This window comes from Rhodnius prolixus, unplaced genomic scaffold, assembly GCF_049639745.1.
Source record: "Rhodnius prolixus isolate KJV_2025 unplaced genomic scaffold, Rpr scaffold_8, whole genome shotgun sequence".
In the NCBI taxonomy this organism is placed as follows: domain Eukaryota; kingdom Metazoa; phylum Arthropoda; class Insecta; order Hemiptera; family Reduviidae; genus Rhodnius; species Rhodnius prolixus.
This window is the reverse complement of record NW_027411593.1, coordinates 5,210,214-5,232,610: the sequence shown is the minus strand read 5'-3', so window position 1 is coordinate 5,232,610 and position 22,397 is coordinate 5,210,214. Positions and strand designations below refer to the sequence as shown.

At 32.2% G+C, this 22,397-nt stretch overlaps 3 protein-coding genes across 6 annotated transcripts in view; 1 reads left to right on the top strand and 2 right to left on the bottom strand.

Moving 5' to 3' along the window:
- The window catches only part of LOC141450752 (phosphatidylcholine:ceramide cholinephosphotransferase 2-like), a 67,099-nt gene extending 54,970 nt beyond the window's left edge, over positions 1 to 12,129 (bottom strand). Inside the window, exons 1-2 of one of the 2 annotated variants that reach the window (XM_074121505.1) lie at positions 11,931 to 12,129; positions 11,532 to 11,606 (exon numbers count right to left, since the gene is read on the bottom strand). The gene's annotated coding sequence lies outside the window, so the exon portion shown is untranslated. Of the gene's footprint in view, positions 1 to 11,256; positions 11,607 to 11,930 lie in introns of both variants that reach the window. The other variant, XM_074121504.1, reaches the window with a different exon arrangement.
- Positions 12,130 to 15,209: 3,080 nt separating this feature from the next.
- Positions 15,210 to 18,259, bottom strand: LOC141450755 (peptidyl-prolyl cis-trans isomerase-like). The gene is made up of 3 exons (XM_074121512.1): positions 18,071 to 18,259; positions 16,436 to 16,652; positions 15,210 to 15,906 (listed from the first exon to the last, which is right to left on the bottom strand). Exons 1-3 carry the CDS (start codon positions 18,254 to 18,256, stop codon positions 15,698 to 15,700), a joined length of 612 nt encoding a protein of 203 aa, XP_073977613.1. The 5' UTR covers positions 18,257 to 18,259; the 3' UTR covers positions 15,210 to 15,697.
- Positions 18,260 to 19,144: 885 nt separating this feature from the next.
- On the top strand, positions 19,145 to 22,135 carry HSPBAP1 (HSPB1 associated protein 1). 3 transcript variants are annotated; one of them, XM_074121508.1, is made up of 7 exons: positions 19,146 to 19,665; positions 19,759 to 19,905; positions 20,515 to 20,651; positions 20,731 to 20,852; positions 21,380 to 21,501; positions 21,614 to 21,724; positions 21,813 to 22,135. In XM_074121508.1, exons 1-7 carry the CDS (start codon positions 19,504 to 19,506, stop codon positions 22,113 to 22,115), a joined length of 1,104 nt encoding a protein of 367 aa, XP_073977609.1. In that variant the 5' UTR covers positions 19,146 to 19,503; the 3' UTR covers positions 22,116 to 22,135. The 3 variants fall into 3 exon arrangements, with proteins under 3 accessions (XP_073977610.1, XP_073977609.1, XP_073977611.1); XM_074121509.1 differs by lacking the exon at positions 21,813 to 22,135 and having other exon boundaries at positions 19,145 to 19,665; positions 21,592 to 21,687; XM_074121510.1 differs by lacking the exon at positions 21,813 to 22,135 and having other exon boundaries at positions 19,147 to 19,665; positions 21,611 to 21,687.
- Positions 22,136 to 22,397: the final 262 nt, after the last annotated feature.

Here is a 22,397-nt window from a genome sequence, read left to right as displayed (position 1 = left end):
CAAACGATTGAAATTCGACGATTTGAAAACGGTGAAACTGAAAACGTCGAAATTTTAACCTGCTATATCATAACAACTATTGCTACAAAAACCATGGCATTTATACCAGCTATAGTGCATTCTTTTCCCTATAATTCGGTCAAGAATTCATTAAAAACTGACCATTATGGAAAGAGATACAAAAGTTTGAAATTCGATGATTTGAAAACGTCCAAACTGAAAACTTCGAAATTTTAACCTTCTATATCATATTAACTATTGCTAGTAAAACCATAGGATTTATACCAGTTATAGGTCTTTTTTTTCCTTACAATTCAGAAAAGAATTCCTTAAAATCTCACCATTACGAAAAGAGATACAATGGTTTGAAATTCGACGATTTGATAACGTCGAAACGGAAAACATCGAAATTTTAACCTTCTATATCATATTAACTATTGCTACTAAAACCATGGCATTTATACCAGTTATAGTGCTTTCTTTTCCCTACAATTCAGTAAAGAATTCATTAAAATCTCACCATTACGAAAGGAGATACAAAGGATTGAAATTCGACGATTTAAAAACGTCGAAACTGAAAACGTCGAAATTTTAACCTGCTATATCATAACAACTATTGCTACAAAAACCATGGCATTTATACCAGCTATAGTGCATTCTTTTCCCTATAATTCGGTCAAGAATTCATTAAAAACTGACCATTATTGAAAGAGATACAAAAGTTTGAAATTCGATGATTTGAAAACGTCCAAACTGAAAACTTCGAAATTTTAACCTTCTATATCATATTAACTATTGCTAGTAAAACCATAGGATTTATACCAGTTATAGGTCTTTTTTTTCCTTACAATTCAGAAAAGAATTCCTTAAAATCTCACCATTACGAAAAGAGATACAATGGTTTGAAATTCGACGATTTGATAACGTCGAAACGGAAAACATCGAAATTTTAACCTTCTATATCATATTAACTATTGCTACTAAAACCATGGCATTTATACCAGTTATAGTGCTTTCTTTTCCCTACAATTCAGTAAAGAATTCATTAAAATCTCACCATTACGAAAGGAGATACAAAGGATTGAAATTCGACGATTTAAAAACGTCGAAACTGAAAACGTCGAAATTTTAACCTGCTATATCATAACAACTATTGCTACAAAAACCATGGCATTTATACCAGCTATAGTGCATTCTTTTCCCTATAATTCGGTCAAGAATTCATTAAAAACTGACCATTATGGAAAGAGATACAAAAGTTTGAAATTCGATGATTTGAAAACGTCCAAACTGAAAACTTCGAAATTTTAACCTTCTATATCATATTAACTATTGCTAGTAAAACCATAGGATTTATACCAGTTATAGGTCTTTTTTTTCCTTACAATTCAGAAAAGAATTCCTTAAAATCTCACCATTACGAAAAGAGATACAATGGTTTGAAATTCGACGATTTGATAACGTCGAAACGGAAAACATCGAAATTTTAACCTTCTATATCATATTAACTATTGCTACTAAAACCATGGCATTTATACCAGTTATAGTCCTTTCTTTTCCCTACAATTCGGTAAAGAGTTCATTAAAAACTGACCATTATGAAAGGAGATACAAAGGATTGAAATTCGACGATTTAAAAACGTCGAAACTGAAAACTTCGAAATTTTAACCTTCTATATCATATTAAATATTGTTACTAAAACATGGCATTTATACCAGTTATAGTCCTTTCTTTTCCCTACAATTCGGTAAAGAGTTCATTAAAAACTGACCATTATGAAAGGAGATACAAAGGATTGAAATTCGACGATTTAAAAACGTCGAAACTGAAATCTTTGAAATTTTAACCTTCTATATCATATTAACTATTGCTACTAAAGCCATGGGGATTTATACCAGTTATTGGTCTTTCTTTTCCCTACAATTTGGTAAAGAGTTCATTTAAATCTGACCATTAGCAATAGGGATACAAAGGTTTGAAATTTGAACGTATTTTATCAAGTTTATGGTCTTCACTGTTTTTCGTTTTCAATATTTCTTAAGTACTAAAGCAAGTCTCAGACTTATATCATTTCAACATTTTACGTGTTAGGATTCTACATTCTCGCAGTTAGAAAGGCAATTTTGGCGACCATTCAATAACATTTTTATTCATATTCTTGGTTTAGTCCTTTGATTACAATTTTTTTTTTTTTTTTAATTTTACTTTAAAATTTACATTTAATATCTGATGTGAAATACACACAAGCCAAATATTCTTTAGGAGTGGCGTTTAACTAATTTTAGTTGCGTTTAACAGCTGTTGAAATCTACTTTACAGTTATTTTTTTTTCCTTCCCAAACCTGTGGCCCTCCAGTCTACCGTATAAAACGAAAATAACAGTGTCACACCTTGCCTGGTATAATACGTATTATTATTTGTTTTTAATTTAGGGCGCGTGAAAATCTTAGGTCATTGGCGCCTGAAGCTTTTTTTTCAGTGTATTGCGGCCGGCCTGTGAACAATGTTCTTTCGTACACAGTACAGAATGAATCACCGAATAGTGGGCTATAAGAAGCTACTGGGAAAGAGACCAAATCTAAGGGTCAGCAGCTAATCTTTGGTATTAATATTGGGCAGAATTAAAAATGTTCCAAAAATTGAAGGTTTGAAGAAAAAGGTTTACTTGATTAAGAGAACTTCAAAAGTTAATATAATTAAAAAATAACAGAGAACTTAAATTGATTGATTGAGAGGGACAGAGAGGGGGAGAGTGATTAAACGAATGGGGAAATCGTCAATGTAGGTGACCGCGCGGAAATAGGACGAATGCTCAATTGGACAGGTAAATTACTACCAATCTATGCCTCTTTTGTATTAACACTATTCTTATTTATACCAACAAACAGCCAGCCTACTGCGCCAGTAAGCAGACCAGTACTTAGACCAAGATTGTGTGGCGTACGTCTGTATTTAGAGAGTAGTAATTACCTAGTTGATTTGAAATTCTATTTGATAGCTTTCCGTTATTTGTTGGCCATTATGGTTCGATAAGAGATAAACAATATTGTATTAGACAAAGAGAAAAATTAACTGACCTAAAAATAGACCACTATGTAAATAATGCAAACAAAAACGTAATAATAGAAATACAAATAAAACGAACTAAAAATTTGTTATGTGGTAATGAAATTATCCGGTAATAGTTCTCCTGATCCCCCTGTTCATTATTCTTTTACTGCGGATATGATGTATGTTGGTAGACACTATCTGCCGGAAATAACAGAACAATTATTGCAATGAGGGGAAGGTGTTTATTTTCTACAAAAAAAAAAATCTGAAGTCGAAATATTATACTGACATAGCACTTTAGAGAAAAAGGAAATTCAAGAAAATCTCAAAAAACGTAAAAATCGATTCAGTCTAGTGGTACTTCCGGTTTGCTGATTTTATTGTCGAGTTGAATGGCGACAAAACCACTGATTTGATTTCAAATCAAATTTTCATTTCCTGCGACTTTATATTTATTATTATTTTTGTAATTTTTGCATTACAAGACACACATACGAGGGTCGTTTGAAAAGTCCGTGCAAAGTCAGAGACATAGCACTACTGGCGCGTATCGAGGTTATGTTTAGTTAGTAGCATCTCTTGGGAGAACACACACACCAAGTTTCAGCCAGATCGGTCTATTTCTTTGTGTTTGGCATTCGTTTGAATCGAGGAAGTCGAGTGATTTTCAAAAAATGGACGAAAAGAATTTCGTGTGTTGATTAAACACTACTTTATGAAAGGCAAAACGCCTCAGGAGACTAAACAGAAGCTTGATAAACATTATAGTGACTCTGCACCTTCGATTAGAACAGTTTATAAGAGGTTTCAAAATTTTCGGAGTGGCCATATGGGCACAAGTGACGCTGAACGTTCTGGACGCCCTGTTGAGGTTACTACTCCAGAAATCATTGATAAAATCCATGATATGGTGATGGATGACAGAGTGTGAAGGTGCGTGAGATTGCTAGTGCTGTGGGCATCTCGAATGAACGGGTACATAATATTTTGCATCAACATTTGGACATGACAAAGCTATCCGCAAGATGGGTGCCGCGATTGCTCACGCTTGACCAAAAACGAAATCGTGTGAAGTGTTGCAAGGACGGTTTGCAGCTGTTCCAGAAGAATCCGCAGGACTTTAAGCGTCTTTCCTTCACTGTGGATGAAACATGGATACATCACTACACTCCTGAGACCAAAGAACAATCTAAACAATTGGTTACCAAGGGGGAATCTGCGCCAAGAAAGGCGAAGACCGTTCCTTCGGCCGAAAAGATTATGGAGACTGTCTTTTGGGATTCGCAAGGAATAATCCTGATCGACTATCTGGAAAAGGGTAAAACTATTACAGGTGCATATTATTCATCGTTATTGGACCATTTGAAAACCGAGCTGCAGGAAAAACGCCCACGATTGGCCCACAAAAAAGTCCTTTTCCATCACGACAACGCACCAGCTCACACCTCAGCAGTTGTGGTCGCAAAATTAATGGAAATAGGGTTCCAACTCGTTTCACATCCCCCCCTATTCTCCAGACTTGGCTCCCTCGGACTACTATTTTGTTCCCCAATATGAAGAAATGGCTGGCGGGAAAAAGATTTTATTCAAACGAGGAGGTGATTGCAGAAACGAATGGCTATTTTTCAGACTTGGACAAATCCTATTATTCGGAAGGGATCAACAAACTAGAGCAGCGTTGGACGAAGTGTATAAGCCTAAAAGGAGACTATGTTGAAAAATAAAAAAGGTTTACCCCAAAAAATTAAGTAGTTTTTATTTTTGCACGGACTTTTCAAACGACCCTCGTAAATATGCATGTAAATAGCAAAAGCGACAGGGGTGGGGATTAGAGGCCAATTTTGGGGGGAAATAAGCTCATTTTGGGGGGGACCTCAAAGAACCTCAAAATGAGAAAACTCGAATTTAAATAAGTTTAACATGACCACAATATTTTCCTTACCCTAATGAGGTGTCGTGAAAATTTTAGAGTTTGTGTAAAAAAAAAAAAAAAATGCGTAGAAAAGAATTGCATTCTCAAGGCCGCTGATGACTGCAATCAAAAGAACCGGAATCATGGTGCAACATACATGGTGCAATAGATTTTTTCAGTCTGGAAGTAAACGCAGATCATCTAGATTCCCTGTTTGAGCCTGGTTACGTCCTCCTCTTCAAGCCTAACAGGAAATCATGAAAGTTTAAAAATAAACTAAGGTCAAACGCTTAACAAATAACTAGCCTTCATCAACATTTAATCACCAATAAATGCGTCCAGGAAGGTAATTAAACAGTGCAATTGCTCCTAATTAGCATAAAAATACTGATACAGGAACACAGAGATTGGTGTAGTAGTGGTTGGGAACGTGGAAGCAAATAATAGGTTCCGGTAGACAAATTTTTTTTTTTTTCCTACTTTATTTATAGCAGCACTCATGTTTACTGTATCTCTATTAACCGGTTTCGGGCTTTCATCCATTGTCAGAGGTAGAGTCGATTTTTGCTAAAGATTTCAACTTCACTGATGGTTTCCATCACACAGACTAATACTTGCTGACTGAACAAAGTTGAGATTTTTTTAACTAACAGAAATAGATACACACAAAATTATGTAAAAACTATTTTTTCTTTCGAACTCAGGTGACTTCAAATCAGAAATTTCCGGTATAAACTACAGAACTTCCTCGCAAAAGAGGAAGTCAAATATATAAACCAATGAAATTTCTCTTCCTTTCTAAGTATTCAATTTATATCATGTTTATGACATTCGAAGTTTTGGGATAAAATCGGGGGAAACAAAATCAATTCATGTCACCCGTGACAACCATTTCAATTGTTCTACCTTCAAGTACTAATCTATAGAATGAAATACGGGTCCGTTAAATATACCCTGTATGCTTTTGACAATTTTTTTTTTTTTATTTTGCCCCAAACGTCCTAAATTCGAAAATTTCCCAACGGATGATACATACTCGAAACTGGAGAAAGCCTTTAAAAGAAAACGCTTGCCGAAAGCCATGGATGGAAAAAGAAATTTAAGTGGCGGGTAGAAATGAAGAACTTTATGGACTGGACTGTACTTTTGTTTTACCTCTTAATTAATGAAGTTGACCTGATCTGTGTGTACACCTTGCCGGCCAAAGCAAATTTATTAGCAGGTCAACCTTGTTATACAGTAGAAAGGAGGATGAGTTGTGTTAGAGAGAAGTCAGGGAGGGAGAAGTAAAGTTTATGTATTAGATAAATGAAAAATAGCGTGCAATATGGAGCTGGCGGGACACGAACACAAGAACTGTTACAAGAGAGGCGGAAAGAGAACGGAACAGAATGACCCCCTTGGTGGAGTGGACATGGGAGCTGCTAGGTGTAATGATAATGGAGGTCGCAGGAGACGGGGATGGCCTCTCCTGACATAGATCGTCCATCAGCCCAGAAAATGGAATACTCTCATTTAGTTCTTTCGTGAGCAAATAAAAAAAAAACAAATCGATCTCATTGTTGTAATTACAAATTAATCATTTATCTTATCTTTGTAAACATAAACAAAACTTTACAACTGCAACCATTTTTTATTAATAATTGATTCACCTTGAAGGTAAATTAAATAGAAGGCAAAGGTAAATAAGAATTTATGCCAAGGTCTTTAATGAAATTAGCAAAATTTATGATAAGCTGAAATTTTATACTAGATTAAAATTCTATCGGCAAAATTTTAAAATAAATCTAACTTTAAGTATTTTACTAAAGTTCTTGTACTTAAATAACCTAAAAAGATAGAAAAAGGTAAATTACATTCAGATAAGTGCAATCAAAGACTAACCGCCACACAAAAGGACCCCGGCACCACAAAGCCACAAATTTAGGGTTCCTATGCCTCCCCAAAATTCCTCACACCCGCCATTTTCCGCGAAAAAATGTTTCAACTAAAAGTTACTTCTAATTATAATAAAAAACCGGATGGCTATTTTGCGTGGAAGCACTTCCGTTAATCGATTTTAATGATAAAAATGTATCTGATAAAATCATACATTGTTCTAGCATGATACCATAAAAAAAAAAAATCAATCTTTTTTGAAAAGATTCAAATAAATGTGGTAGGACATTCATTGTGAGCATCCAGAAACTACTAAGTATACAGAGGTATTCTGGTATGTTGGTTAAAGAATTTTAATCGGGAACTTTCCGTCAAGTTGACGGAACACCCAAGAAGTGACAAGTTCCCAACCATTGCGCAAAGAGAAGATCATCAAAAGCTATGTAAAGAGACCTGGAAGCGGTTCCGATTTACAGCAGTCCTTCGGTAGTATAAAACCAGTTTGGGTAATCCTTGTATAGTACTATTCCGCGGACGTAGATGCCTGAAAGATGGAGGAAAGCCAGTGTCTGGTGTCTCTGATGGCATTCTTTTTAAGACAAAAGAGGATGGCATGGAAGAGTGTACAGGGTTTTCCGAAGTTTGGCACATCTAGGATGACTAGTCACAGTCTTTCAGGGGCAGCTAGTTGCAATGTTTATTTATACTGTAGAGATTCATAAGACGAGGGATACCTTAATTCTGATTACAACCTATTGATCAGTTTAGTTGCTTGGAAATTATGATTAGAATTTGCCCAAAAAAAAGAAGAAGACCTTTGTCGTCACGGTGGCCAGACATTCGTAATAATAAGGACAACAAATCGTTTGCCACAACAGCCTTTTCGGTCCATGGAAGTACTCTAACAAAGTTTTAAAATATGAAGATTGAAAAAGCGGTGATTTTCCTTATTTCAGCTACATGACTGGTCACATAAACTAAAAACAACTTCTTCTGACTTAGGAATCGAATCACCTAAATACAGTCTGGGGTATCCAAAATTTCAAGCAATCGCCATACTTCTTCCTATTATTAAAGATAGGAAAGTATACCCTGTGCCTTCTCTATCAGAATATAAAAAACCTCTTTGTTCCAGCTAATTTTCCAACTACTTCAACAATTTTTAAAAATTATCAGTACACATACAAACATGGATATTATTTATATTACACGTCTAATGAGTTAATGGCGTGACCATTCTTTTATAACCAGCAACAATACTCTAAAAACATCGATTTGATAATATTATTTGTGGCCATGTTGCCATGTAAATTCTATTTGACCCAGAAACGTGCACATGCTTTCAATTACTTAAATATGTGACTTTTGTACTACGTTTGAACTTTTGCCGGCATGAATTTTGGCCCATTTCAATAGAAATCTCAACTCAATGATTCTCATTCCCCTCTTGTTTCGTTATTGCATTACATGATATTTATTTAACATTCCTTTTAAATGTGCTATATCTGTATCCTATTTAGGGACCGTTTCAAGGTATTCTAAATCCGCATTTTGTGTGTTTTATTAAAAAAAAGAAAAGAAAAATTGTCTGATTTTGATCAAAATGTCTCTGAATAGAAAAAGTGTTGACGTTCAACTTGTAGGTTTAATAATATTTATTTATTAATTAAATATTACTTATTTATTTTCTTTTTACAAACTCCGCTTTAAAATTTGTTTTATCTGGCTAGAAATAATGGGCGAGCCATAAAAATGCTCACTTAAGTTAGTTATTACTTTTTTTTTAGGTTATAAAACATTCACAGATAACCTTTTGCAAAAAAAAAATTCTTTTTTGTTTTTAAGTATTTATTCAACTATAAAATAAAATGCGCTTTTAATATTCTTAGATAAATAATCCATTTCGGTAAAGTATTTTAAAGAAAACAAGTAAATGGGCTGAATAAGTAAAAATTACATTTTTTCCCCAAAAGAACCCAGAATCGAATATCTGTCTGGAAAAATTCAAGGAAATTTATAGAAAAAATTTCAAAAAAAAAAAGTGAGAAAAAAACCAGTAAACTGGTAATCTCGGTTAAGGGATTATGACCGCTTTCAAATCCCATGGGAATAAATGGGGCTGAAGGAACAAATAATTTAATTGTTTTCCTGTCAAAGAAGGTCAAGAAATAATTAATTTTTCTAAAGGGCGTGCAAGAATTAGTCCAATTGATAATAAGGTTTAGGAATATTTATATATATTGAAACAGGCCATGGTAGTGAGTTTATCGCCCTAGCTGAATCATAGGAGTACTAATTTCGATTTTAAACAAGAATGATAAATGATATCACAATGCCACCAGCTACTGTTGGACAATGGCAAGAATAACTTCTAGCTTAGAAAGGTTAACTAAGGAGGTGGTAGATCAATCATAATTCCTGCTTTGTAAGAAGCATTGAAAATAAAAGTACAATGGCTTATTACAAACTATTTGTTAAATAAAAAGTCTGACGTGAACATTCATCTACGTATTCCTCTTACCATAATTCTCATTTGCTATTAGTTCGCTTCAATAAAGGTTCAATATTATAAAATACGAGACAAATTTGATATCCAACTAGTTCTCAGAATTTCCTTTTAAATTTGTATTAATAAATAGAAACTTCCGGTCTAGCGACTTCCTTTAAACCTCAAATCGAAGCAACTTATTTTACTTTAATATAGTACAACTAGTTAAGCAGTAAAATTTATTACTCAAATGACACTTTAGAGTGAATTCAAAGTATCTCCTCCCTCAACAAACCTAAAATAAACTTTATTGAAAGATGTATCAAAATAATAGTAATAAAAGAAACTCAGGAAACTAAACATTTTCATTAAATTATTTCCTTTAAACCCTTTTTGGCCAAGAGATATTACTGTATACATAAAATGTTTAAAGATAATCGAGAATTCCTATAAAATTTCCTGCATTACTCGTACAAAGTAAATAATGATTCTAAGATATCTGACTGAAGAGAGTGCTAATTGGATGAGAGATCTCATCTGCAACAGTAGAACAATACACACCTATATTAGCCGCAGTGAAGGTAAAAGCACTAGGAACATAATATTGCTTTATCTATTACAAAACGGGTGGCCGAGGTGATATGAAAACTGATTAGAACATCATGAGAAGGAACGAGAAATAAAAAATTATAAGAGAACTGTCCAGATGATAGAAGAAAGGTTCGAAAATCTAAGATGAGATCAAAAAGCTATAAGTGAAGTAATGAAGAAAAGAGGTTTAAGCCAGGAGTATCTGAAAATTAATTATTAAGGAGATCATAATCCGATGGGCTGAAAAGCAATATTCGGTGCACAATATTCCGATATTCAGAAAAACCAATCAGACTCTAGGCTATTCTCAACACAATCTGAGCCTTTCTCAGCCTAAGAAGTTTGTTTTTATCGACTTTTTGGGAATATTCAAATCATTGAAAACATAATCGATTATCTCTGCGTAATAAATAGTATCAAACAGTAATACTGTGCTGAAATTTGAAGATTCTAAGTAAACTTCTTCTATTCTTCAGTACGTACAGTCCGATTCAATTAGAATTCTTGGTGCCGAAGTCACTTCCAACAATTCTTTAAGAACCTTAAAAAAAGTTGCGTTGTTGAATACCTAGGTAGTCATTCTTCAATGTAAGAAATGAACGAGCAATAATTTCTACGTAGACTACGAAAGCCGAACTAGGGCTAATTGAACTACGAGATGAGGTGATAATTAGAGTGTAATGGGGTGCGAATAAGCCCCGGAGAGTCAGGGTGCTCCAAGCTTCACTGACAATTCGTTTTGGATCTTGGAACTCCAATTAGTAGATGAATGAAGAAGAAAACTTACTGCGTAATCAGAAAAGGCAAATAAAACTAACGAGAAATTCAACCTGGAAAGAGATAAACGAACTCCTGATGAATTAATAAATAATACAATTAAAAAAACTTTTGTTCTACTCCTAAACAACTATCAGTGTTTCTATCAAAAATAGGAATAGTTTACACTAATTCCTTTCAAACTCATTTGAGGTAATTTATCTTTGATAAACAAAAGTTTCACCAAATAAAAATTACTTATTAAAACTACTGCTTGCTCAGCGAATTGAGGAAAAATTATAGAATTGCTAACCGAACGTCAGCTAATTTCTTTAAAAAAATAAAAGAAAACCCAGTTTATTTTCGATGACGAAGACATTTACCACCCTTTCTTTCTTACTTACAACATAACTCTTAAGCAAATCTTCCATTTGAGAATATTTTTGTAATAATTCTACGATGTATCAACAATCATAATTAAGTTGAAAACTATTCTTCACTTAGGTTGTGTTGCACTTTTAAATTCTATCAAATGCGAAATTTCGTAAACAAAATATAAAATGATAAATAAACTCTTACCCAGTAGAAATGACAAAACATGTTGGATGGGCTGTTGCAAACGTTTTTTCCGAAATGTTGATGTATTTCCAGATTTGCACTTTGTGTCATTGGTTTATGACAGTGTTCACTTTAAATGATAATTTTATAACACATTTACAAAACACAACAAAAATCTAGTTATTTTCAACAAAAACAAACAAAAAACAAGACTGCCATTTAAACACAATATTTAACTTTGCTTTGTTTCAAAAATAATTCACTTTTCGAACAGCAAAATAATTTAATGAACATACCCAATTTGAAAATATGGAAATTAAAGACATGAGTTGACACTTTGGTTTCATTGTCACTAATCACAATTCAGATTCCTGCAATAACGAAATAATATAAATTACAATAAAATAGAAATAAAAAATCAAATTATTTAAAAAAAAAACAAATCTAGTAAAAAATTACTTGAATGATCTAGTACATAGTGCATACAGCAATCACATAATGAATATTTTCTTACGAAATCACTTAATTAAATAAAAGAAGTTTATATAATATTTATTAAACACTTATTGATGAAAAGCCTTGAAGAGAAGATCGCTTTGTGCAGCATCATTAATTAAAAACGAATTAACCAAAAATTAACTGAACGACTAACAAATAATATTAAAAGAAAATTACTACTTAAAACTTTCACATACCACGGCTTCCATTTCGTTGAAAACGATTCCCTCACTATAATAAAATAATTTAACTACGGCCAAAATAGAAAAACTATCGAGAGAAAAAACAAAATATACATTAAAATTTTTTGATACGTGTTTAAATCTGGTTATTGCTGACCAAAGTTCCTACACAGACTAATACCGAGCTCAGGCAGTGGGTTTACCTTTAACCTTAAAATAAATAACACAGTGATGAAACCATGTTGATAATGAAATTACTGGCATACTAAATCAAAATTCGCCATTTACTTACTTAAAAAAATACACAACTGCTTTTATCATATTTCATTTTAAACATTAAAAATAAATCCTTTCTATAATCCAACGTAGATGATGAACTGCCTAGAATAATCGAAAAAATAATTGAGAATAAACTCGTAATATCGATAGTGTGCTAATAGAGCCAAATTTAAACAATTCAAATTAATATGGCTACGCAGGGTTTTGAATGAATTTTTTCCTGTCCTGAAAAATTGTTTGAATCAGGATAGATAATTGATACAGAAAATAGAGTTTTTCTGCAAGAAGTAAGATTCAAAAGCTAAGAGGCCTAAGCCTTCAAAGCCATTTTAACAATAACTGACTTCATCTTTATTAACTCGTATTTATAATTTCGTATAATTTATAGCGGTTTTGTTTCTTTAATGAACATGTCTCCCGCAGTCAATCTATCTATCTTAGACAATAATTCCTCTGGCCTATCACTCTAGGTTCGATAATATATTCGGAAACCGCAAAAGAAGATAAGATTTTTTTAAAGGGGTCGAGGTTCACGATGACTAAGACGGTAATGAATTGGAAAGTTAAAAATTATCAAATCTTTGTAAAGAATGTCGAAGGATGAAAGACTGAATGAATGAAAGATTCGACCATTTTCCACATTCCGAATAAAAAAGCAACATCCGCAAACAGTCGTTCAGAAAGAGCAATATTTGACTTAATATAAAAATACTGTAAAACCTATTCGGTAAATGTGACACTTCCAATGGACTGACTTTCTACATTTTTGGAAATTTAGTCTCACTCTTTGGACCTAAACCAAGATAACAGAGATAAAACGAGTAGAAATCTAGAGTAACTGGTTCTCTATTCGTAATTTTTTTGTTGCATTTTACCATTTTGAAGGTTTGTAAAAGCTCTGGTCGCCGCGTAAGGAGAAAGTTTTGGTACGAGGGGCAGGAAATCGAATGTGTAAATCAGTACGTCTATCTTGGTATCCCACTTGCGAGCTCCTCTTTATTCGCGCAGGCATCAAATTATATGACAAACAAAACTAACATGGCCGTAAATTCTACATTATCACTTTTGTGCAAATGTAAAATGCAATCATGGGAAGCTCACTCTAGAATATATGAATCCTTAGTGAGAAGCGTACTATGTACTGCGCCTCGGTGTGGAGTCTGCGCTATATTCAAAATTTAAATAGAGTCCAGGCAACATATTTTAAAAGACTGTTAGGGTTTGTCCGCTCGACGCCGGCTTTTGCTGTTAGGCTGGAAACAGGAAATTATTCGATGGCAAGAGATGTGCTGAAGGCAGTTCTACTGTGGTTGAGACGTCTGAAAATGATGGATAACACAAGACTGCCAAAAATATGTTTTAAGAAATTATTAGAAATTCACAACCGCGCTAATTGTGAAGTAAAATATAATTGGGTAACTCAGGCCGCGGAGCTCTTTAATATCACGGGTTGTTCCCAACTCATAGACCTAAACTGTCTGGAGTCTTTGACAAAGAACAAAATCTTATCAATTGTCAAGGTGGCAGAATCCCATTTAAGGGAGAATGACCTGCAACTTCTCTCGCAGTCTGGCCTCAGCCTGTTTTATAGTAGCGGAATGTTGAATGAGGGCCCTCAACCATATTTTTTATTAAAAGATCTCTCATTTAGGGTAATTCGCTTGTTTGCTCAAATAAGGCTGGCCGGAAAACACATAATGAAATTTTCAATGAAGGAAAATAGCGTAGTAATTTTCAGTGATCGAAAATGCCCTGCTTGTGAACTTGATGCCCCAGAGGATGTAGTGCATCTACTACTGCAGTGCCCTAAATACAATGTAAATAATAAGCAACTTTCCATTCCATTGACCGGTCCTAACTGTGAAAAAATAAGAATAATTTTATCGAGACAAAGTACACAAGATGTTTATAAAATATATAACATATTTTCTGGCATACTCACTTTAAGAGACCAGCATGTGAATGAATAAATGGATGAGGCATGATTTGTAATTAATGACCGACACTGGTAATTATTACTATTATGTACTCCACAAATTTGTCTTTTAAAATAAGAGTAACTGAGTAATATTTGTAATGTGTTATAGTATGAGCTATAAAGATATGGATCTGAATTATGTTATTATTTTTGCTATTTCTCTCTGAAATACATACATACATATATTATAAACACTACTCTTGTAACCAGCTGTAGCTGAATACAATAAATAAATATTGATTGATTGATTGTTGCATTTTACCTCTCACTTTCTTAAAGACGGATCCCCTTTATTTGCACCTTAGGTTTAGCCTTAAGAACAAAGAAGTAAAAACTAGACAAATTGGAGCCCAATACGGTGTTTTTCCGTTATCCTTTAACTTATATTTTCCAAAAGACGGCTCCCCCTTATGTATATTTCAGCCTTGGCCTTAAAGCTAGATAACTGAGATAAAAGAAATAGAAATCTAGACCAACTGGAACACTAAATACGGTATTTTTTCCGTTGTACTTTACATTTTCCAATAGACGGCTAACCCGTGTGTACATCTTACCTACTTGATTAAAACTAGATAATAGGGGCAGGAAAAGTAGAAACCCAATTTGACATTTTTCTGCTGTATTTTACCTTAAATTTTCTAAACGAAGGCGGCTTCCCTTAATGTTCATCTTAGCTTTGGCCTTCAAACAAGATCTTTATTTTTCCGTTGAATTTATCTTACACTTGTGTATCCGTTTACCGATTTCATCAACTCTTATATTTAACTTTTTAAGCTGAAAGTTTTTGTTAAGGAAATCTATTCTTAGATCTCATCAAATTCTTCAGTCACTTTATTTAGTTTGCCTATATTTCTCTAGTTAATCACTTGTAACTGTAATAAAAATATACTTCAATATTCAGATGAGGGGATATCACAATGGGATGAGGGGAAACATGATTAACATTATGAATGCTTCGGATTCTTTAAATTAAAAAACAAAAAAATAATTTAAATAAACAAACGTCAAAAAAAGGAAAGATAATAATTTCGAATAAATCGATATTAAAATTATATATATATTTTTAATTGGAAATCAATATTCAATTATAATATTTGTTATTATTTTTTATTTGTTTAGCTAATTAATATCTGCAAACTTAAAAATCATAATTAATTCCAGCATATTCTATTTATGTTTAATTATCATTTTGGATACAAGTATTATTTTAACAAAAGAGCTATGCTAAACTAAAAATGTTGATTCTAACATTCACAATTAATTTGTTTTTAATGTATTTTATATAAATGCTTACATGGTTAATCATAGAATTATGTTTACCATGAGAAGGGTTAGCTAAATTGGAATGGATACAAAACAGAACAAAAAACAGAACAAAAATTAATTGAGCTGAAGAAAGAGATATCTTCCTAAATTCTGTGTATGCTGAATTTTTTAGTAAATTTATGCTAAGTAAATGCTTTTCTTTTCTTTATAATTCAATTTAATAAAATGGAAAAATTCAACTCTCTCGGGATCACATTATTTAGAGTTGACCACTATCGGCCACAACAATGTTTTTCGATGTCTTGCCGCTCTGAGATCCGTATGACTCAAGCTTTTTCACTACCTCCATCCCCTCAACAACGGCTCCAAAAACTACGTGTCTATTGTCAAGCCAGCTGGTCTTAACAGTGGTGATGAAGAACTGGCTGCCATTGGAATTAGGTCCAGCGTTCGCCATCGACAATATTCCTGCAAATTAATACACTAAATAAAGGAACAATAATGGTATTGTGAAAAATGTAAACCCATTTTCTAATCTCACCCACAGACTGTAAATAATCTGTGGTAAAGGATACAGACTTTGTGCTATCGAGTCTCAAAAAATTCAGAAATCTAGATAACTTATACCCATATAGTGAACAAAAACTAATCTGATACTGTTAATCTGATTCAAAAAGAAACTAATTTAAAAGGAATTATAGGTGAGATAATCGGACGGCATCAAGTGAAGAATTGTTCTAAACATTGTCGAGCCTCTCGTCTGTATAATATTAATGATGGTAAGTTTTTGGTAAAATAAGTGCTTAGAAATTTCCAAAAAAAAAAAAGCGTCATTTGAAAGTTTCTCAACAATGAGTTTCAAAAATTAACTTTTAGTTTTATAACATTGGAGGGTGATCAATTAAAATTTGTGATAAAGCTAATTTTTAAAGAATTTTATGTCCTAAGATTTAAATCAATTATTCAAATTCTATAATAATAATAAAAAAAAACCAACCGGGTCCAGTGTGTTTTAAATTGAAATTCTCATCCTCAAATTTAACACCATAGATAGACTTGCCGCCAGTGCCGTTATGTTTGGTGAAATCACCACCTTGGCACATGAAATTTGGGATTACTCGGTGAAATGTTGAGCCTTTGTAACCGAAACCTTTTTCACCAGTGCACAATGCTCTGAAGTTTTCAGCAGTTCGGGGTACAACGTCATTCCGCAACTGAAAAAATAAATTTGTCAGTAAAAATTCAATTAAAAAAAAACAAGATAATATTAGAACTGATAAACCGTACAAAATGGCTTGTAATCAGGAGAATACATAAGTTCAAAAAAAAAAAAAAAGAAGTTTTTCATCATTTATTTTCATGTATAATCAGAGAAGTACCTATTAACATTCTGAATGAGAAAAAGCGCGTAAGTCTATTAGAAATTGTAAAATAAATATATTACTAATTTAAACAAAAAGAGCGGTGTTTAATTTTTGCCAAGTATATGTTTAATAAAATTACATAAATATTTTGAGTGCATTCTACCCGTCGCTGATACGATTCAGGCTCACTTCACACCAAACGCTATTACATACTACACAATGGCTCACACTAGTAAAATATTAGCTTATAACTTATAATTTGAATTTGAAAGCAGTGTCCACAAATTTAGGTTACAAGGCTAACAGCCTTGTTTTAGCTCAGTTTATAAAAGTCACAATATCCTACGATATTTGGGTTATCAAAACGTACAATAACCCCTCGTAAGTCGATAGTTCTACTGAATAAATAATTAAGGGGGAAAAAAAAGGCAAGAAAATTAATACAAAAAATCAATTATACTTAAAAAATTTATGATGATAATTTTACCAACTCAAGGGCAAACAATAAAATAATTCCAAAAGCAAAATGAAAATTTATCAAGAAGAGAAAAACAAAAAATCATTACAAGAAAAATGAAAATTTAATTTCCATTAAAATTTTTCTTCTTTGTTGGAAAATAAAAATATGCAACGCGAATATATTTGTAATTTACTTGGCGTCAATAATTTCTAAAGTAAAAATCTTTTAAGATTCACATTAAATAGGATTTTATTCTTTTTATTAATGAGTAACTAAAAATGAAATTAAAAAATATGCAAGCTACATTAGGATTGATTTAAAACATTTACCCTTGTAAAAAAAAACAACCTTAAAATAAAAGATCCAAGATGATTGGCAATTTACAAGTGAGGTACTTTTCCTAACAGGAAAGGAGAAGTAATTAAGTAATAGCGCTAGATACTATTTTAACGTTTCAAGATATAATTGCACGTATATTCACAAATTAATAAAATTTATTAGAAATTATTTTTAAAAAGCTATTTTTGTAATAATTAACAATAATCCAAAAGATTAAAATTATCAATGGAATTACCCCAAAAAAATAACCTATGTACGTTATAGGTGCGGGTTAACTTTTATGATTAAAATTGTTCACGTCTTTACTTTAACAAGATTTCTTCACAACAACTCTTTTAAACCCAATGTTTTGAACCTGTTTTACCGAAATATATGTAACCTTTAGAGCATGCAACGAGTTCACAACTAACCAATATCAAGCCATGTTGTAACTAAAGAGTAATTTATAATCTACATTTTAATCGCTTACCTCCATTACAATTCTTCCTACTTTATGCCCATCAGCTTCCATATCAAAATAAACTCTCGGTAAACTCATTTTTTTCGAGTAATTCAACCGCAAAGATGACACAAAATTATATCCAACGGAAGGCCGGCAACTGATGCCAAAGAGAGAATGAGAATGGCGGCTCAATGAACATACAAGACCACTCATTTCGACCGGCGGAAGTAGAGTGCGCCTTTCAGGATAAAATAATTTTTTTTTTTTTTTTGTAGTAGCATTATGCGTTATTTAGGCCGTTACACCACGTTGGTCTCTAATTTTGTCTTTTTAAAAAAACAAGACAATCCACTTATTTTTTTTAAAGCTTTCAACTCGTCCAATAAAAAGGAATTTTCTTACTTCTTCCGATTTCCAGTTATAAGCAAAATGTTGAAAAAAATCAAAAATAATGTTTGAGATAAATTAAAGAAAATAGAAATATATATCATTCCCACCAGTTTGAAATAGTCTATTGACTCTGCTTACAAAATATGAAATAAAAAAATTAGACACTCAAAAGATTTTCTGTTACAATTATAAATTTTCTTCAAACGTTCATTTTCTCTCGTTTCATGATCGATGTGAATTACGGTATCAAATACTAATATTAATTAGATAAGATTAGATGTAAGATGGTTCTTTCGCATTCAATTATATCCCCTTCTAATAATCCGTAAAATACCCTATTTGCCATAAAGTAAAACTTTTAATTTTGCTAAGCTATACAAAAGATTCCTCTTTTGAAATATACACATTTTTGTGTTAATCATTCTATTTTTTGGCCGAATGCCGATCCAAAAACGTAAGCGAAGACCAAATGCTGGCACCAAAATCTTGAACGTAGGAATATATTTGTACATATATATAATGAAAATTTAAGGAATTAAAACTAATAACTTACTTATTTTCCTCAGTTTAAAATCTGGGGATCTTTTATAAAATAACATTTATAGTTAAAATTTTCTACCATTTTAATTAAGGGTATTACTTTAAAATTAACATTGCTTACTTTATAAAATTGGGACTTGATCTTTTTACTGGATGCATAACCAGATTAACTAATAGAATTCCGACTCTCTCGAAGTAAAAATAGTTTTTGAAAAATGATCTTTTAATATTTTTTTTGTACCAAAATTAACTTCTTCAAAAAATTATTCCAGTTTTAATTTTTCTAAAATTACAAAATTTAAATCAATTAAGTTCTTTTAAGGTTACATTCAGGGTTTTTCTTTAGAAATGAAAGGCTATGTTTTGTGTTATTGATCAAAACTCTTAATTACTTCATTAAAGAATTCATTCATCCCATTCGTGGCTTTTCCAGCATTTATTTTTTATTACTATATTGTGGGAAGATTATTATTAATTTACTTTTGTTCCAGAATTTTAAAATTTTCATTTAAAGTGTTATCTTCGCACAAATGTTTAAAACTCATGAAATTTTGTCTTCCAAAGTGCCATTAGTTTTTACAAATTTACTTGATTGGGAATGTAAAAGTTGGTCAATTGAAGAATGGAAGAAAACTTTAGGAGAATCGAATGACAAATATCCATTTAGGAAAGGTTGTAACAAATGTTCAGAAGTGAGTTTTATTAATAAGTGAAACATGAGTAGATACCCGTAATTTATTTTTAATTTTGTAGATTGGTTGTACAAAACACTTCTATTTGTGTAGGAACCAATCTGGGAAACAAATTGTGAGACCAGTTCTTTGACAGTGTCAGAATTTTTTGAAAATTTCAATAAATCTTTCGAAATTGATAATACATGGTTATATTTTGACTATAAACACCTATCAACATGGTTTAGCGAAGTTTTTAAGGTAATTATTCTCATTCATTTATTATTTGCATTGGTGAAGATTGTTGAAGAAATAAAATCGTTCCTTCACAAAACCTGATGCGTGAATTATATACTTAGAAAAAAAGCTGCTTCTTAGTCAGTAGAGTAAAAGTTCAAGACAGATGTAATTCAACAAGTTACTCTTAACTTCCTAACAAGGCCAGTACTCGATAATTAGAAGTCACTCGAAAAATGAATTAATACTTTTAATAATGCATTTGCTTCAATACTGTTACGAAGGTTGTAACTGAAACTTGGAATAAGTAAATTATATATTTATCCCGAGAATTTTAAGTTATATTAATAATTGTGTAAGTATATCAACTGACTCTGAATTGTCAGGGCTTTTCGGATATGAATATCTTATCCCTTTGTTAATCAGTTCCCACTCAAGTTTAATTAAGCATATAGAGCTGGAGGATAGGACAGATTAAGATTAGGAAGGCTTTCTGACCAACCTTTAAGGATCTAAGTTAGGACATTAAAACTTTCTCTGCCATTAATTTTTTATGTAATTGTATTATTGTATTAATTTTATGGAATTGTATGTAATAAAGATAGCTACTGTTTGCACTGTGAATTTCATAAGGACATCAACTGGAGCTGTGTCGGATTTCCAGAAAGGGGTGCAGAAGATTCCACGTTATGGATTGGAACGGAAGGTGCACATACTCCATGCCACTTTGATTCCTACGGGTGTAATATTGTAGCTCAGCTGTATGGAAAGTCAGTAGTTTTAATTTATTTTTAAATAATTCTATTTTTATTAAGTTTTGGAAGATAATGATTTTTTTTTCTAGCATAGGAAAGTGTGGTTACTGTTTGATCCTCTAGAATCTAACAGTTTATCACCCACTAGAGTACCATACGAGGAATCCAGTGTTTACAGTGATATCAATTTCGCATGCACCTGCCATCCCTTCCCAGGTATCAGATTTAAATATTTTACATTGGACTATTTTTCTCTCTCTCTAATAGTTGTTTTAAGGTTTTCAGACAAGAGTACTTTCTGTCATTCATCATTCTAGTTCCTTCTAACCTTTCAGCCACTGGCTTTTACACATCGTCGTACATTTCCAGCTCTGATTTACCCCTCACTTCTTTCTTCTTTCCTTGGGCACCCATTCGACAATTTTTAAGGCCATCTCATCGGAATTGATCAATTTGCTTAAGGTTTTAACATCTTCTCATTGTTGGTTTTTATTTCTCTCACCAAGTTATATAGTTAGTAAAACCAGTAGCACACGAAATTCACCCTAGAGAGAAGCCCACCTCATAATTTCCCTAGAACTTCTTAAAGAGAAGTTTCCATGGGGAGAAAAAAAGGTACATATCTTCGGTATTTTAGTTTCTGGGCTGGAGTATTCGTAAAGTCATATTTTGCTCACCACTACATTAAGCAATGCTCGATCATTTTTATCAATACAGTTGCTTTTTTAATAATTCAATTCTAGACATTAAGAATGCACGATGCGTCATTCTACAACCTGGAGACATACTCTATGTTCCAAAGCATTGGTGGCATTATGTGGAAAATGTTACTTCTGCAATTAGCGTCAATACATGGATACCAGTGGTATGTAATTAATTTATAAACTGGTATATAATGAGCATAAGCCGCAACTTATTGTTTTTAATGTTTTTTATTATTTGTTTTAACGTGAAGTACTAACTAAAAATTTTAGTAGGAGTCAGACACTGAAAGCAGAGTTGATGAAAGTTTAGTGAAATTTTTCGTCTCATCAGTAGTAAAAGAGCTGGACGGCACAGATGTTAATAAAATTTTAAATCCAAATGAGGTCCGGTTTCTTTTGTATTAAGATTCGAGTATGTACATATCACTATATACAAAAAAAAAAACCTTTAAAGATGTATTGATTGTTTCAGAGAGACCTGATAGATTTCAAAATCAATCAAAATATTGATGAACTTTCATGGTGTGTTGAAAAAGTGAAAAAGTTGAAGTTAGAAAACAAAAATGAAGTGATTAATATCGAGTATTTAAAGGATTTCACAATACCTACAGATTCATTGCATAATATTGTCAAGAACTTAAGAAAATGTAAAAATCCGAAAGAGTTTAAAGTTCCAGATACTAAGACAGTAACAGTTAAAGATTTAATAAACGCTTTTTGCCACCCAGACGTAATTATTAATGTGAAAAAAAATTTGTACAAGAAAGTTGAATAAAAAAGTTTTAATTTAATGAATTTACCTCTTTTTCTTTCTTGTTTTCCCATTTAGGGTTGCTTCCTATCAGGAGGCGAACACAACTCTTGAATCCGGAATTTTTGATTCTACTCTCTTCATAACAATCCAAAAGCATGCTTAAATGAAAGCTTTGAAAGTAAAGTTTGGAATAGCGTAATTGAAATCTGGAAAATTAAACAAGTTGCCGACGAGAATGAAAGAAGAATCTAAAACTTCATAAACAAAAATAGTGCAGAATAAGATCTAAATAAATAAGACATT

Coding starts and splice junctions, on each gene's coding strand:
- HSPBAP1 (XM_074121508.1), top strand. CDS start 19,504: ATGTTTAAAACTCATGAAATTTTGTCTTCCAAAGTGCCATTAGTTTTT. Junction 19,666..19,758: donor GTTGTAACAAATGTTCAGAA/GTGAGTTTTATT, acceptor CTATTTGTGTAG/GAACCAATCTGGGAAACAAA. Junction 20,853..21,379: donor CACCTGCCATCCCTTCCCAG/GTATCAGATTTA, acceptor ATTCAATTCTAG/ACATTAAGAATGCACGATGC.
- LOC141450755 (XM_074121512.1), bottom strand. CDS start 18,256: ATGAGTGGTCTTGTATGTTCATTGAGCCGCCATTCTCATTCTCTCTTT. Junction 16,653..18,070: donor TAGGAAGAATTGTAATGGAG/GTAAGCGATTAA, acceptor TTATTTTTTCAG/TTGCGGAATGACGTTGTACC. Junction 15,907..16,435: donor TTTAAAACACACTGGACCCG/GTTGGTTTTTTT, acceptor ATTAATTTGCAG/GAATATTGTCGATGGCGAAC.